A 13,815-nucleotide genomic window follows, 5' to 3' on the forward strand; every position below is an offset into this window, starting at 1 on the left:
CCTCTTGCATCTCCCTCCCACCCTCCCTATCCCACCCCTCTAGGTGGTCACAAATCACCGAGCTGATCTCCCTGTGCTATGCGGCTGCTTCCCACTAGCTATCTATTTTACATTTGGTAATGTATATATGTCCATGCCACTCTCTCACTTGGTCCCAGCTTACCCTTCCCCCTCCCCACTGGACTGAGATATCTTGAAAGCTGGGCTCAGCTGTGACTGTTGACTGGACCTCTTACACTTGGCCTCTCCTTGTGGATAAGACTTCTCACAGTGAGGGGCAGGTTTCCAAAAATGGAGTAAGTGTCTAGAGAATCAGCATGTCAAGAGAGCCAAGCAGACGCTGCATCGCGTTTTATGACCCAGCCCAAAGGTTATGCAGAGTCATGCTTCTTTATTAAAAACGCATGCCTAAGGCAGCCCAGATTCAAGGTGAGAGAAATTAGCCTTCACCTTTGACAGGGGAATGGCAAAAGTCACATTGCAGAAGAGAATGTGGGATGGGAGGTTTTGTTATGGCTATCTTTGGAAAATCCAGCCTCCCACAGGAAGCAATGTGATATTCCGGAAGATAAAGCTTAACTGTCATGAGATACTGAGTTAAGCTTGATCGGAGAGCTTCCCCTCCATAGGCAAGCAGTTCTTTGGGCCGAAATCTGGGGATAAATTGAGATTTGTCCTTTCTTGGATAGTGGAATGATCACCTCTGGGATGGTCATATTACACTAAAGGTCAAGTGAGGAATAGCTTAAGCTGGAGCAATAAAGACAATCCATTTTTAAAAAATAAACATAACTTTTATTAAGTATGTTGTTTTACAGTAACCAAGCATTAGATATTCATTGGAGGAAAATTATAAAATGCATATGAACAACAATAAGAAAAATTTTTAAAATACTCCAAATTTTACTACCCAGGGAATAACCACTAGAGCATCTTCATATATTTCTTTCAATATCTTTTTGTGCGTGTGCGTGTGTGTGTATATAAGTATATATATATATATATATGCATACATTTACATACTTTATGTGTGTGTGTATTTTTAAAACAGAATAGGATCGTTTTGCAATATGCTTTTTTAAGCTTGGTTCATAACCCTAGATCATGAATATCTCAGAATGACTTCTACTTTCCTCTTCTTTATTTTTAAAATTAAAATATATTTAATTTTATTATACATACTCAGTGGAATTCACACCAAATATCAGCAAATATGTATAAATTTACCCAAGTGAAATCCCTCTTTGTATTCTTCTCTGTTTACTTTTCCATTCAACAATATATCATGGGGAGGTTTGCATGTCAGTAAATAGAGATTTATGTCACTGTATTTAATGATCTCATAAAAGTCTGTATTAGAGATATGCCACCATTTTTTTAAGCAGTCCCCTATAAATGGGCCTCTAGGTCATATATTTTTTTCCTGAAATTATAAACAATCATGTTTAATTATATTTTACTATAAAGATATTTTTTAACCATAAAGATCAATTTAAAAAAATTCAACATGAATCCCAAGAATGCTGCAGAATCTTCTTCTCTGGTGATCAGATAAACCTGGGTTTGAATCCAGGTCCTGCCACTTCCTGACTTTGTGACTATGGACAAAGAGGGCCATCTCTCCCAGACTCTGTTTCCATGTTGGAGGAATAGGAATATGTGTAGTCACCTCTGGGTGAAGTGCCTGGCACTGTGCCTGGCCTACAGTGGTACCTGATGACAGGTAGCAGTTGTGGTCAGAGCATCTCCAAATGGTGGCTGTATGTGAACATCTGTGGTTTAGCCCTAGAGCTCAGAGCAATTGTGAGCTGTGTGGTTTAGGGTGTGGGAAGTTTAGCCACTTTTGTCCTCTTCCCTTGACTGGTAGCATTTGTATTCCCTGGACAGTTGGGGGTCAGATGGGTTTTGCATTCTCAAGCTACGTATTTCTCTATCTGGCACAGTTCTGAGCAATCTAAAAATGCAGTATCGCTGTCACCAGCTCGAGGAAGACACGGAGTCTGAATAATTTAACATGTCACCACCATCCATCATGATACCAAGAGCACGGGAGATGGAGTGTGGAGGAGTGGGTCAACTGGGGGCTGCAGAGCAGGTTTGTGGACAGGGCAGCCCAGTAAGAGAAAGTACATTTGCAGTGAGTTAATTCTCAGGCCCAGGATAGACTATACATCCTAACAATTGCTCCAGCCTTTTCCATAATATGGCTTTCAAGTTGTTCGGATGCCCTGATTTGCCCCAGAGCAAAGCTGGGGCCAGGTCTCTCCTTGCCACAAAATATCTGTGTCATCTTGGGGGAGTCTCTATAAACTTCTGAATGTCTCAGTTTACTTATCAGCAAAATTGAGATAATTCCCATGTAGAGGGCTCAACATCATGCCTGGAATATTATAACTGCTTCCTCACCAGGAAGGAAACTCCAGAACGTCAGAAAGTTTTGTCTGTTTTATTCACTTCTTTATCCTCCCTCAGTGCCCAGAAACAGTGTTTTGATACAGAGTGGGCACTTGGTCAATAATCGTTGAATGAATGAATAAAAAAATGAGTGTTGTGGTTATTTGAGGTGACTACTGGGTCCTGGACAGACTGACTGGTCACCCTCTGTGACCTCAAACACTGGGTCAGGATGCCTTGAGCCTGGACGCTTTCAACAGGGCTCTGTGATGTCTCCACTTTGCTCTCACAGTTCCCCATCCTACAGTTTTATCGTGAGTATTGTGATGTTACAAAGCAAACAGAGGGTCTCTCTCTCTTTTTTTCAAACATTTTATTTATTGAGGTAAAGTTCACATAACATAAAATTAACAATTATCTATTTAAAAGTGTGTAATTCGTTGCCATTTAATACATTCACAAGGTGTGCAACCATCACCTCTGTTTAGTTCCAAGACATTTCCAGTACATCAAGAGGAAACCCCATACTCATTAGCAATCACTCCCTATTCTTCTCTTCCCTCTGCACAGCCCTGGCAATCACTATTTCTTATTTCAGATGTTTTCTATAAATAGAACCATATAACATATGACTTTTTATGTCTGGCTTCTTTCACTTAGCAAAATGTTTTGCTAAGATCCAAAGTGCTGTTTGCAAGGTCCATCCATGTTGTAACATGTGTCCAGCATTCATTTTTATGGCTGGATAATATTCCATTGTATGAATATACCCCATTTTGTTTATCTGTTCATCAGCTGATGGGCATGTGGGTTTCCACTTTTGGCTATTGTAACTAGTACTGCTATGAATATTCATGTACCAGTATTTATTTGAATATCCTCTCCAATTCTTTTGGATATGCCTAGGGGCAGAATTCCTGGGTCATGTGTAATTTTATGTTTAACTTCTTGAGGAACCAACTGCCAAATTGTTTTCCGCACTTTCTGCACCATTTTGCATTCCCACCAGCAATGTATGAGTGTTCCAATTTCTCTACATCCTTTCCAACACCTGTTATTTTCTCATTATTTTGATTGTGGCCAACCTAGTGCCTAAGAAGTGGTATCTATCTCATTGTGGCTTTGATTTGCATTGCCCTAATGACTAAGGGGGGTTTTGAATCAGACAAAATCCAGGTTCAAACTGGGGGGCTCCGCGACTTATAATTTGTGTGATCTTAGATAAGCAGTATTGAGGTTCTGAAGGCTGGTTTGCCCCTCAGTAAAACTGGGATGATTCTTACCTCTCAGACCCCATGTGAAGCGTGGATGGGATATTGTGTATCAGGCGTCCAGAGCGGTGCTTATCCCACTATGGTATGTGCTTTGCCCGTCTTCTTCATGCTCCATCCCAGACCACTCAGGACCGGAAGGAACAGAGGCCAATGGAACAAGGGCAGAGGAGCTGCTGCTTCCTCTCCTTTCCTCTTGCCAGCCTCTGCCATTCTCACTTTCTCTCGGCCCCTAAATAGAAATACTTGAGCAGCCCTGTATAATTAATGGCTGCACTTTAGTTCACTGTATCACCAATTTCATATTAAAATGCTAGCAGAGGGGGCCCTTTTCCATTTGTCTGAATCATCTCCAGGTCAGTCTGTAATTGGCCTGTGGCCCCTGCAGATTCTGTGGACACTCAGAGGCTGTACGCCTTGGGAGGCTGTCACGTCCCTACAATGTCACAGAAGGCAGGGAGTCGCCACTCCCACTCAGTGACCATGTGAGCTGAAACTTACTGTCCTCTTTTTAGAGATGAATTCAGACAGTTTGGGGGCCTCGCCCAAGCCCACACACCTAATAAGTGGGACCGCAGTTAGAACGCATATCTGACTCCAGTACCCTAATTTCTTGTACAGAAGTTCATGACCTCTCATGACTCATGGATTAAACCAATCTAAAAACCTACTAGCCTTTAAGTGCCTGAGGGCAGAGACAATGGCTATTGTCTTTTAATGGAATCTGAACTACACCATTTTTCATCCAAATCACATTAAAAAAATTCAACACCTTCGTGGGGCCCATGGCTTATTCATCTCTCCAGATTCTGGTCCTTAATTATCCTCAGGAAACGTGTCATATAAGTGCCTTCAGAACTGTGCTCTCTGATATGATAGGCAATTGAAATGTGGCTAGTCTGTGCTGAGATGTGCTGTGAGCATAAAATATACACTGGATTTTGAAAACTTGTGAAAAATATATTAAATATTTCAGTAATAATAATTGTATGTTAATTACAAGTTAAGATGATAATATTTTGAACATATTGGTTGAATCCAATATATTCTGAAAATTAATTTTATCTGTTTATTTTTTTACCTTTTTAATGTGGCTAGTGACATTTAAAATTGCATCTGTGGCTTGCAGTATATTTTGGGGTTGATGTAGAGGTAGTCTCTCTGAGCCTCAGTTTCAACTCTGAACGTGGTACCTTGGTACTTACAGGAGGGACGTGAGGGCCAGAGTTGTGGGAATGGAGGGGGGACCTGGAGAAGCCAGGGCCTTGGTCTTGGGGTATGGGAACATGTGGTATGCTGGAGGCATCACTACGATCTAGCTGAGTGTGATGAGAGTTCCTATCAATAGTACAATTGCTGAGGTTCCAGGGAGGAGCGGTGAAGAGTGGAAAATGTGCCCTGGTGCTGGGGACGAGTGACAGACCTGCTGACCCTCAGAGGTCAAGATCATCAAGCTTTTGCTACCACTCTACCTCTGCTCTCTCTCACACACACACACACACGCACGCACGCACACGCACGCACACACACTTTCCCAGGTTTTCATAGCCATGAGTCAGGCTTTGCAGGCAGACCTGATTTCAATCCCAGCTCCCTCACTCAGCACCTCTTATCACCTCTCTCTGAGGCATGGCTTATTCATCTGTAAAACAAGGTTCACAATGCCTTCCTTACAAGGATGGCTGTTCCAGGGAGGAGCGGTGAAAAGTGGAAAATGTGCCCTGGTGCTGGGGGCAAGTGACGGACTTGCTAATCCTCAGAGGTCAAGATCATCAAGCTTTTGCTACCGCTCTACCTCTGCTGTCACGCACACACACACGTGCACACGCACACACACACACACACACACTTTCCCTGGTTATCGTAGCCATGAGGCAGGCTTTGCAGGCAGACCTGATTTCAATCCCAGCTCCCTCACTCAGCACCCCTCATCACCTCTCTCTGAGGCACAGCTTATTCATCTGTGAAACAAGGTTCATAATGCCTTCCTTACAAGGATGGCTGTGGACATTAAATGAAGTCTTTACTCATATTTTATTGTCCATCAGCCTCGGGGCTAAGGGAATAGACTGCAGCCACCATCTGGATTTGAACTGTGGGTTTATAGCTTACGAGCTGTGTGACCCCGGGCAGGTTACTGACTTTCCTTGTGCCTTCATTTCCTCATCCGTTAAAAGGGGAAGGAAAGTATTAACCTACTTCTTAGGGTTACTGTAAGGATTAAACGAGGCAATGCAAGTAAAGGGTTTAGAACCATGCCTGGCAGAGGGACAGTGCTATGGAAGGCTTAGCTTTTCTTATTATATTCGAATTGCCTGGTGACTTTTCCATCCCCCACTCCCCCTCACCCCCTGCCACAGCTAGAATGTCCCAGTAGGGAAAGACTCCTGTCTGAATTCTGTCTTCCACATTCACCATAATAGGCCATTTGTTTGGGAAAGGAAGGAAGATGAGAAAGAGGAGGAGAGGAAGGAAGGAAAGGAGGGTTTAGCTGGAATGTTTAAAAGTACTGCAGTAGCAGTAAAGGGCATGGAGTAGACCCCTGACAGGCAGATCCCTCCCTTTTCCTCTGCTGCCCAAACACAGCAGGAAGTATGACAGATGCTTCCTTTACTTAAGGTAGCTATTTCATCACATGCCTTCATTTTCCCCTTGGCCAAAAATTATGCGTAGATGAACAAAAGTCCCTCCTTCCCTCCTTCCCTCCTTCCCTCCCTCCCTCCCTCCCTCTCTTCCTTCCTTTTTCTGTAACAGTAAAATATTTTAATGGAAATTTTAAAAGCCTACTGGTCTCTAAGACCTCTGCTCTTCCACTGCTTCCAGAATCTCCATGGGGCGTCTGCCAACTCCATTTCAAAGGAGAGCCTGTAAATGGGGAATTGCATCCGGTAGAATCTGGAGTCTCCTGCTGTCTCCAGGTCCAGCGTTTAGTTGCTGGGGATTGGGGACATGAGCACTAAGGGACAGGGACAGATAGTGGCTGAAGACACATTTGGGGACATTAATCAGGTATTGTTGTCCCTTGTCCTCTCCCATTCATTACAACATACTGTCTCCAGGAAGGAGGAGGACAAGTATTCACTGTTTCCATTTTACAGAGCATTAAACTGAGAAACAGTGTCATAACGGTTAAAAATTTGAGCTTGGCCGTCGGACACCCTTGGGTGCCAAGTCCGACTTCACTCATTGTTCACAAATCACCTTCCTTTCTGAACATTGGTTGCTTCATCTGTAAAGCTGGCATCATGATACCTCCCTCCCATGAGGACTATGAGTTTGGAATGAGATGATGTGTGCAAAGCTCATAACACAGCACTTGACACCTTGATGCTTAAAGGACAGTCTTCTTTCCCCAAGGTTTTCTCTTGAGTTGTTTGCAGGGAAAGCAGTTTACATACCGGAGAGCCCAAATTTGGAGCTGGACAGTGTAGCCCTGAGTCATAACTCTCCTACTCATCAGTTGTGTGACTTTTGGCAAGTAACTTTGCCTATGTGTGTCTTTATATTATTGTCTTGTTTGTTAATTACACCTTCCCTACGAGTATATCACAATGAGGATTGTATGTAATAATGTGTAGACATCTTCTAGATACATAGTAGATTGCTACATGTGTTGCTGGAATGAATGAATGTGTAATAACTGTTATAGAAAGCATGTCTAAGAGTGGGATTTTTGTGTACTGAACATCATTTCAAATGTCCCACCAGAGGAAATGACAAAGTAAATCCTTTCACAAATTGAACAACATTTTCCTCTAACGTATATTTTTCTTTTCTTCAGGTGGAATTTTTGGGATAGGTAATAGGTTTGCACAGTGCCTGATCCAAAAGATACAAAACATTTACAGGGAAAAGTAGTCTTCCTCCAGCGCCATCCTTCAGCCACTTACGTCTCCATCCAGGACAACCATGTTTACCAGATCCTTGAGTCTCCTCCCAGATGTAGTCTGTTGATGTAGGTGTCTGAAGCTCCATTCACTAAACAGTTTCCTAAACCAGACTCCCTCTTGTTTCCCACCCCAACATGCTCTGAGGCTCTCCCATCACCATTTCCTCTCTAGGGTAAAGAGTTCACCGGTCCTTTAAGCCCTCTCTTTCCACATCCTGGACTAAAAATAAATAAATAAATAGAGCACAGAGAAAATAAAAATTACCCATATTTCTCCCTGAAGAATTAACCATTATTAGTAATTTGGTATATTTCTTTCTAGCCTTTTTTCCTTTATCGGTTTTGTACTCAACCATTCCTAGCGTATGAGTGCATCGCCTTTTTCCCCCTCCACGTTCCTCTGAGTTTCTCTCTGAAGCATCCCTTGCACTCATCTCTTCCTCTCCATCCTCACCACCCCTGGCCTCACCTAGACCCCCATCTCCTCTTACCTGGTGATCCCTGAGACTCCTGGCTGTGCTCCCTCCCTGGCACCCATTCTGAGGTCTGTGAGCCACCGTCATGTCCTTCCTGGCATGCACAGCTGCTGAACTGATTCTCTTGCTTCAGAACCTTCCGTGACATCCAAAATTAAGCCCCCAGTCCTCAGTGTGGCACTCGGGGACTTCCCCTGGGTGGCTCCAGCGGATCCTTCCCAGTCAGCACTCTGCTCTGGTGCCTCCTCCTGCCCACATCCCCCCCCCTCCCCAGGGATGCTTCAGCTCTTACCTCTCCTCCCAACTCCATTTTCTACCACTGAAGCCCCCCATCCATCCTTCCAGCCCTGACCTAAAATCTCCCTTCCCGGCTCCTCCGTGTTGGGATGGATTGCTCTCTCCCATATTCCCAGTGTCTCATTGTGTGGGAAACATGGCCATGGGTTAGATTAAAGGCTCCTTAGGATCCCGTTTGTCCCCTTGACTAGCTTGTGATCCCCTGGCTGGCAAGGACCGGGTGGTATCTATCTTTGCTTGTCCTGTGTCTGGCTCTGGGCCTGGCAGAGAGGAAGCACTTGACTGAAATGTGTGTGTGAAATTAAGTCACCTGGAATGTTTTCTCAGAGTTAGGTTCATCATTCTCAGCAACAACGTACCTATCAATTATCTGGTACCCACCCTGGACCAGGTATTTAAGTATCATATCTCCTTTAATCTTCAAAGCAACCCCACAAGGTTAACAGCTTTTCCCCTATTTTAGAAAGAAAGAACCCAGGACTCAGAAAGGTGAGGCATCTCCTCAAGGTCACACAGCCCCAAGGCTGCCAAGCCATGGTTAGAACCCAGGTCCGAGTCATGGCAGAGCCTGAACGCCTTCTATAAATCATGCCAACTCCTGGGTCACTTGGGATTTACAGAAAGGAGTCCGGGGATGGGGTTGCTGATATTCGGGATGGATGAGGGATTTAACAAGCTTCTGGAGGCCTGTGATGACTGATGGATTGTGATTATTGCACAGGGGGAATCAGCTTTGGGAGAACCAAGGGGACGTCGGGTTCAGAGGCAGACGATGAAACGCAGTTGACGTTCTACACGGAGCAGTACCGAAGCCGTCGCCGCAGCAAAGGTAACAGAGTCCTTGAGAAGGTTCCAGAACCAGGGTTTGGAGGAAAATCTGGGAAGCAGCTTTTGTGCTCCACAACAAACCCTAAATCTTCTTCAGCCTGGTCCCTATCTAGTTAACACTGAACTTGGCGTCTGATACCCTGAATACCCAGTCTCTATTTGCTTTCTGTCTTACCCTATTCCTCAAAGGATTTAAGTTTATGCAGTTTTTAAAAAATCCATCACAATAGAGAATCAGATTGAAAGGAAAATCGGAGTAAGGAAAATAATTCAAATTCAGCTTAGATGTATGCACGGTAATCCGTGCCATGCTGTGTTGTGTAGTTCTTAGAAGGAGCTGACAGCTTAACTCAGAGATTCTTAGCAACCAAAGTGCAAAAGGAAACATACAGCAGTAAAATGCACAGGGTCTACGGGATAAAACTAGCGTTTGCTCAGGAAATTCTATTTACCTGACACAGAGACCAGACAGAGAGTTCTCCAGTTGGTTCCAATAAACAGGACTCTGGGAGGGCTTCCTGGAAGTCGAAGCTAGACAATGACCTGGGCCCAAACTTGGCTCTGTCACTGTTCATCCACAGAACAGAAGCAGTAATCCTAACATTCCCATGTTTAAGATGGGGTAGCAATACCTCCCTCTCAGGGTAATGGTGGGGATTGATGGAAACATGAGCTTCTCCTGTTTTTTTTTTTTGTTTATCAGTTTTTTAAAAATTAATTAATTTATTTTTTAAAAGTTTGTATTGGGGTATAATTGATTTACAGTGTTGTGTTAGTTTCACGTGTACAGCAAAGTGAATCTGTTATACAAATACGTATATCCACTCTTGTTTAGATTTTTTCCCATATAGACCATTACAGATTATTGAGTAGAGTTCCCTGTGCTATACAATAGATAACTAATAAGGACCTACCGTAAAGCATCTCCCGTTTAACTACAACTCCCGGCAACAAGTTTTCCCTTTCTCCACGGCCACCATCCTAATGCCTGTCCCCTGCATCCTTTGCTTAAAAACTGTTACAATCACCTTCTCAATATTCTCACTTACTGTTTCGAACCCATTTTCAACCCTGCAGCCAGAGTGATCATTTTAATAATGTAAATAGGGATCATGTTGCTTCTCTGCTTAGAAGCTTTAATCCGTCCTTTTGCATTTGGGAGAGAATGTGAAGTTCTTGCCACACCTACAATCCCCTGTGTGGTCTGGCCCTGCACACCTCTCCAGGGCTCCGTCTGCTCTGCTACCCAGCTCTCTTCTCCAGCACTTCCCCATCTGTCCCACCAGAAACTTCACGAACATTCTCTCCCAGAGCACTTCCCCTGACCTCTCCGACTCACTCCTACTCACTCTGACATCTCCATTTAAATGGCGTGTCTTAGCTGAGCCGTCCTACATCTGATTTCCTTGTTTCATTCTACACCAGCTCCTGTGCTGTTCCCTCTGCAGACTTCACCCCTGGAATTTTACATTTACCAATACGTTCTCTGGGCAATGTTTGTACCCTCCACTAAACTGGAAGTTCACGAAAATAGGTACATCCATTGTCACTTGTATCCAGCTTTCCATCCCTGCACCAAACACAGGGATAGGTCCATATTTTTGGTTCAACTATAGGTTCATGTATTTGAACAAATGAAGGATTAATTAATGAATGAAATAAATTTCTAGCCCAGTGTCTGGATTATTACGAGCGCTCAGGGTGAATGGTGGTTTTCCATCTGGCCCCTCTTGTTTTCTCTCACTCCATTCCCAGTCACTGGAAAAAAAAAAAAAAAGGTCTCCTCTCCTTTCCTCTTCTCTTTTCCACTCCTGGTAAGTAGAACTAAGACCTCAGGCCTACCCATTCTTCCACCTCAAGCCACCAGGGAAGGATGTGCCTGGTAGTTGGAGGAAGACCTGAGTACTGATGTTGAAAGCCAGTTCTGCCTGGGTTCTTCGAGCATGGTTGGAGCAAGTGCAACTTGAAGGGATGTAACAAGTCTGGGAGGTTCTCTGGCAGAGGAGGGTGCACCCAAGGCTGATGGTAGAGAGAGGAGATGGAGTGGGAGGAGAAAAGAGACACCTCACAGGTTTCTCCTCTCTAGGTCTCTCTCTTTAGCCTGTCCCATGAGAGAAATACAAGTGGCATTGGATTCAGCCAGTCCTGGCTGTGAATTCTGACTTCACCTCATCTGCTTTGTGTGGCCATGGATGGGCTTTTCACCTCTGGGTACTTCTCTCTGTATAAAATCGAGCTATTGATAACTACCTCACAGAGCTAGCAAGTCTAGAGATGGAAGGTTATGGGACTCACCCAAAGGTGCTCAAAAATTTTTGTTCTTTCCTCCTGAAACTCCCCTTCCCTTGAAAACAGTCTGCACCCCAAAGTAAATCAGCTAAAATCTCAATTTTGGCAATAGGGTCTACTGGAAAAGAGATTTATGATACAGTCTGAAAATCAACCCTTTCTTCCCTGAGCCTCAGGTTCTTTGTCAGGGAAATGGGACTGTTATTCAAAGGTGTCTGCTATGGCCAGGTAGCACCCCATCCCAAAGCAAAGAACTGTAGTCATCAATATGGTGAGTGGGTGGAGAGGAAGAAAGACAAAGGGACTGAGAAACAGAGACTGAGAGACATGTGCGTCTGGTGGGATTTCCCTAATCAGAAATCAGCAACCTTTCTCTATAAATGGTTAATTAGTAAACATTTTCAGCTTTGCAGACCTTACAGTCAAGATTGGAACTACTCAACTCTGCCACCTTACCTTGAAAGCTGACACAGACAACACATAAAGGAATGAACATAATGTGTCCTAATCAGACTTTATTTCCAAAAGCAGATGCTGGTCCAGATCTCACCGGTGGCTCACAGTTTGCTGACCCCTACCCTAAACCATCCGTATCGTACAGGTCACCTCTAGGACCGATCCAGGAAGCAAGAGTGAAATCTCACAATGCTTTGTGAAATGGATCTGATCTCAGGGCACACATGGTCTTGCTGCTGAAAGGAGTTTTTTGTGAAGCAAAGAGTTTTATGTTTGGTCAAGTGAATAGCCATCTACTCCATCATTTGTTTGGGCTGTGCCAGTTCTGATGGTATTTGACAGAACTAACTGTTGAGGTAGCTGGATATGGTAGGTTCCCACTTGGCAGAATTCCACCTTTATTAACTAGAGATGACACCGCACACAACAGAAGACTCTGGACTCATAGTCCGGAGATGTGGAGTGAAGTCTGTAGTCCCACCACCACCAACGCACTCAGAGACCCTTGGCTAGCGTGTGCCCTCTTGGGGCCTCAGTTTTCCTATCTGTGAAACAAGGATATTTACATGTCATGTCATCAAGTCTGAAGCTCATTTTAATCTAACTTACATTTAGGGAATGATGCTGGGCAGTGTGGGAAACAGGGCCCGGGCCCCCAGCCTCAAGGTGGTTATAACCTCCTTGCGGGGGGAATGCAGCTCACGCAGAGAAGCGATGCTGATCAGGATAAGCTCACGTGTAACTGAAGGTCCAGATGAGAACTGCAGATGGCGTGTCCAGCCACAGGCACAGGGCTGAGCAGGAGACAGAGCAGGGCAGCTGCTGCTGAGTCCAGCATTACAAGCACCCAGCATCGACCTCCCAGCCCAGCTCTGTGCGGGTGGCTGTGTGGCCTTGGGCGAGTCTCTCTCACTCTCTGGACCTCTGTTGGTTGCTCAACCAGCTCTAGAAACTCAGGTCATCTGATTCCCAATCCCATGCACTTTCCTCTAATCTTTGCTGATTAGTTCCCCAGCAAAGAGAACCAGGGCATGAATGACCCCTGGTTTGGCTGTGATAGTTCTTTTTTTTTTTTAATTAATTAATTTATTTATTTTTGGCTGTGTTGGGTCTTCGTTTCTGTGCGAGGGCTTTCTCTAGTTGCGGCAAGCGGGGGCCACTGTTCATCGCGTTGTGCGGGCCTCTCACTATCGTGGCCTCTCTTGTTGCGGAGCGCAGGCTCCAGACACGTAGGCTCAGTAGTTGTGGCTCACCGGCCTAGTTGCTCTGCGGCATGTGGGATCTTCCCAGACCAGGGCTCGAACCCGTGTCCCCTGCATTAGCAGGCAGATTCTCAACCACTGCGCCACCAGGGAAGCCCAATGTGATAGTTCTTAAGCTGAGATTTTCTGTAGTAATAAGAACTCTTGAATTTAAGCAACACTTTGTATGGATGTGTGAATTTTTTTTTTCCTTTTGATTCTCCCCCACCAACACACACACACACACACACACACACACACACACACACGCACGCACGCACGCACAGTTTAATCATGTTTTAGAGGAAGTGGACAGGTGAGGGAAAGTTCAAGCCATATCTGCAGAAAAGGAGGCCTTTGGGGATTGAGAGAAGGAGACTGTTCTGAAATTTAATCTGAGAATGCCTGGATGGAGCAGAGATTCCAGGAAATGGGGATGGAGTGGGGCGAAAGGTGAACATCAACAGAACAGTACCTGCCATGTATGAGGGCAGAGGTACAAGGTGCTCTGAGGGTGGGGACGGGAGAGATCCCAGAAGCTAGGTAGAGCCCAAGGCTATAGCTTCGGGAATAATGGCAGATGGGCTGGGGAAATAAGCAGGAACCATGCCTTGACCATTGGGGCACCCATCCCATTCTTTATTCAGCATTTCTCATCAAGCCACAGCGTTTCT

The 13,815-nt window shown here is 44.7% G+C and overlaps 1 protein-coding gene across 2 annotated transcripts in view; it reads left to right on the forward strand.

The window, feature by feature from the left end:
* ASTN2 (astrotactin 2) overlaps positions 1-13,815 on the forward strand; it is an 897,588-nt gene that overhangs the window by 308,901 nt on the left and 574,872 nt on the right. For both annotated transcript variants that reach the window (XM_082470412.1, XM_082470411.1), the window contains exon 5: positions 9,049-9,156. In XM_082470412.1, coding sequence (XP_082326538.1) covers positions 9,049-9,156 — 108 coding nt within the window. The remainder of the gene's footprint in view (positions 1-9,048; positions 9,157-13,815) is intronic.

This window comes from Balaenoptera physalus (genome assembly GCF_965194825.1).
Source record: "Balaenoptera physalus genome assembly, chromosome: 7".
NCBI lineage: Eukaryota > Metazoa > Chordata > Mammalia > Artiodactyla > Balaenopteridae > Balaenoptera > Balaenoptera physalus.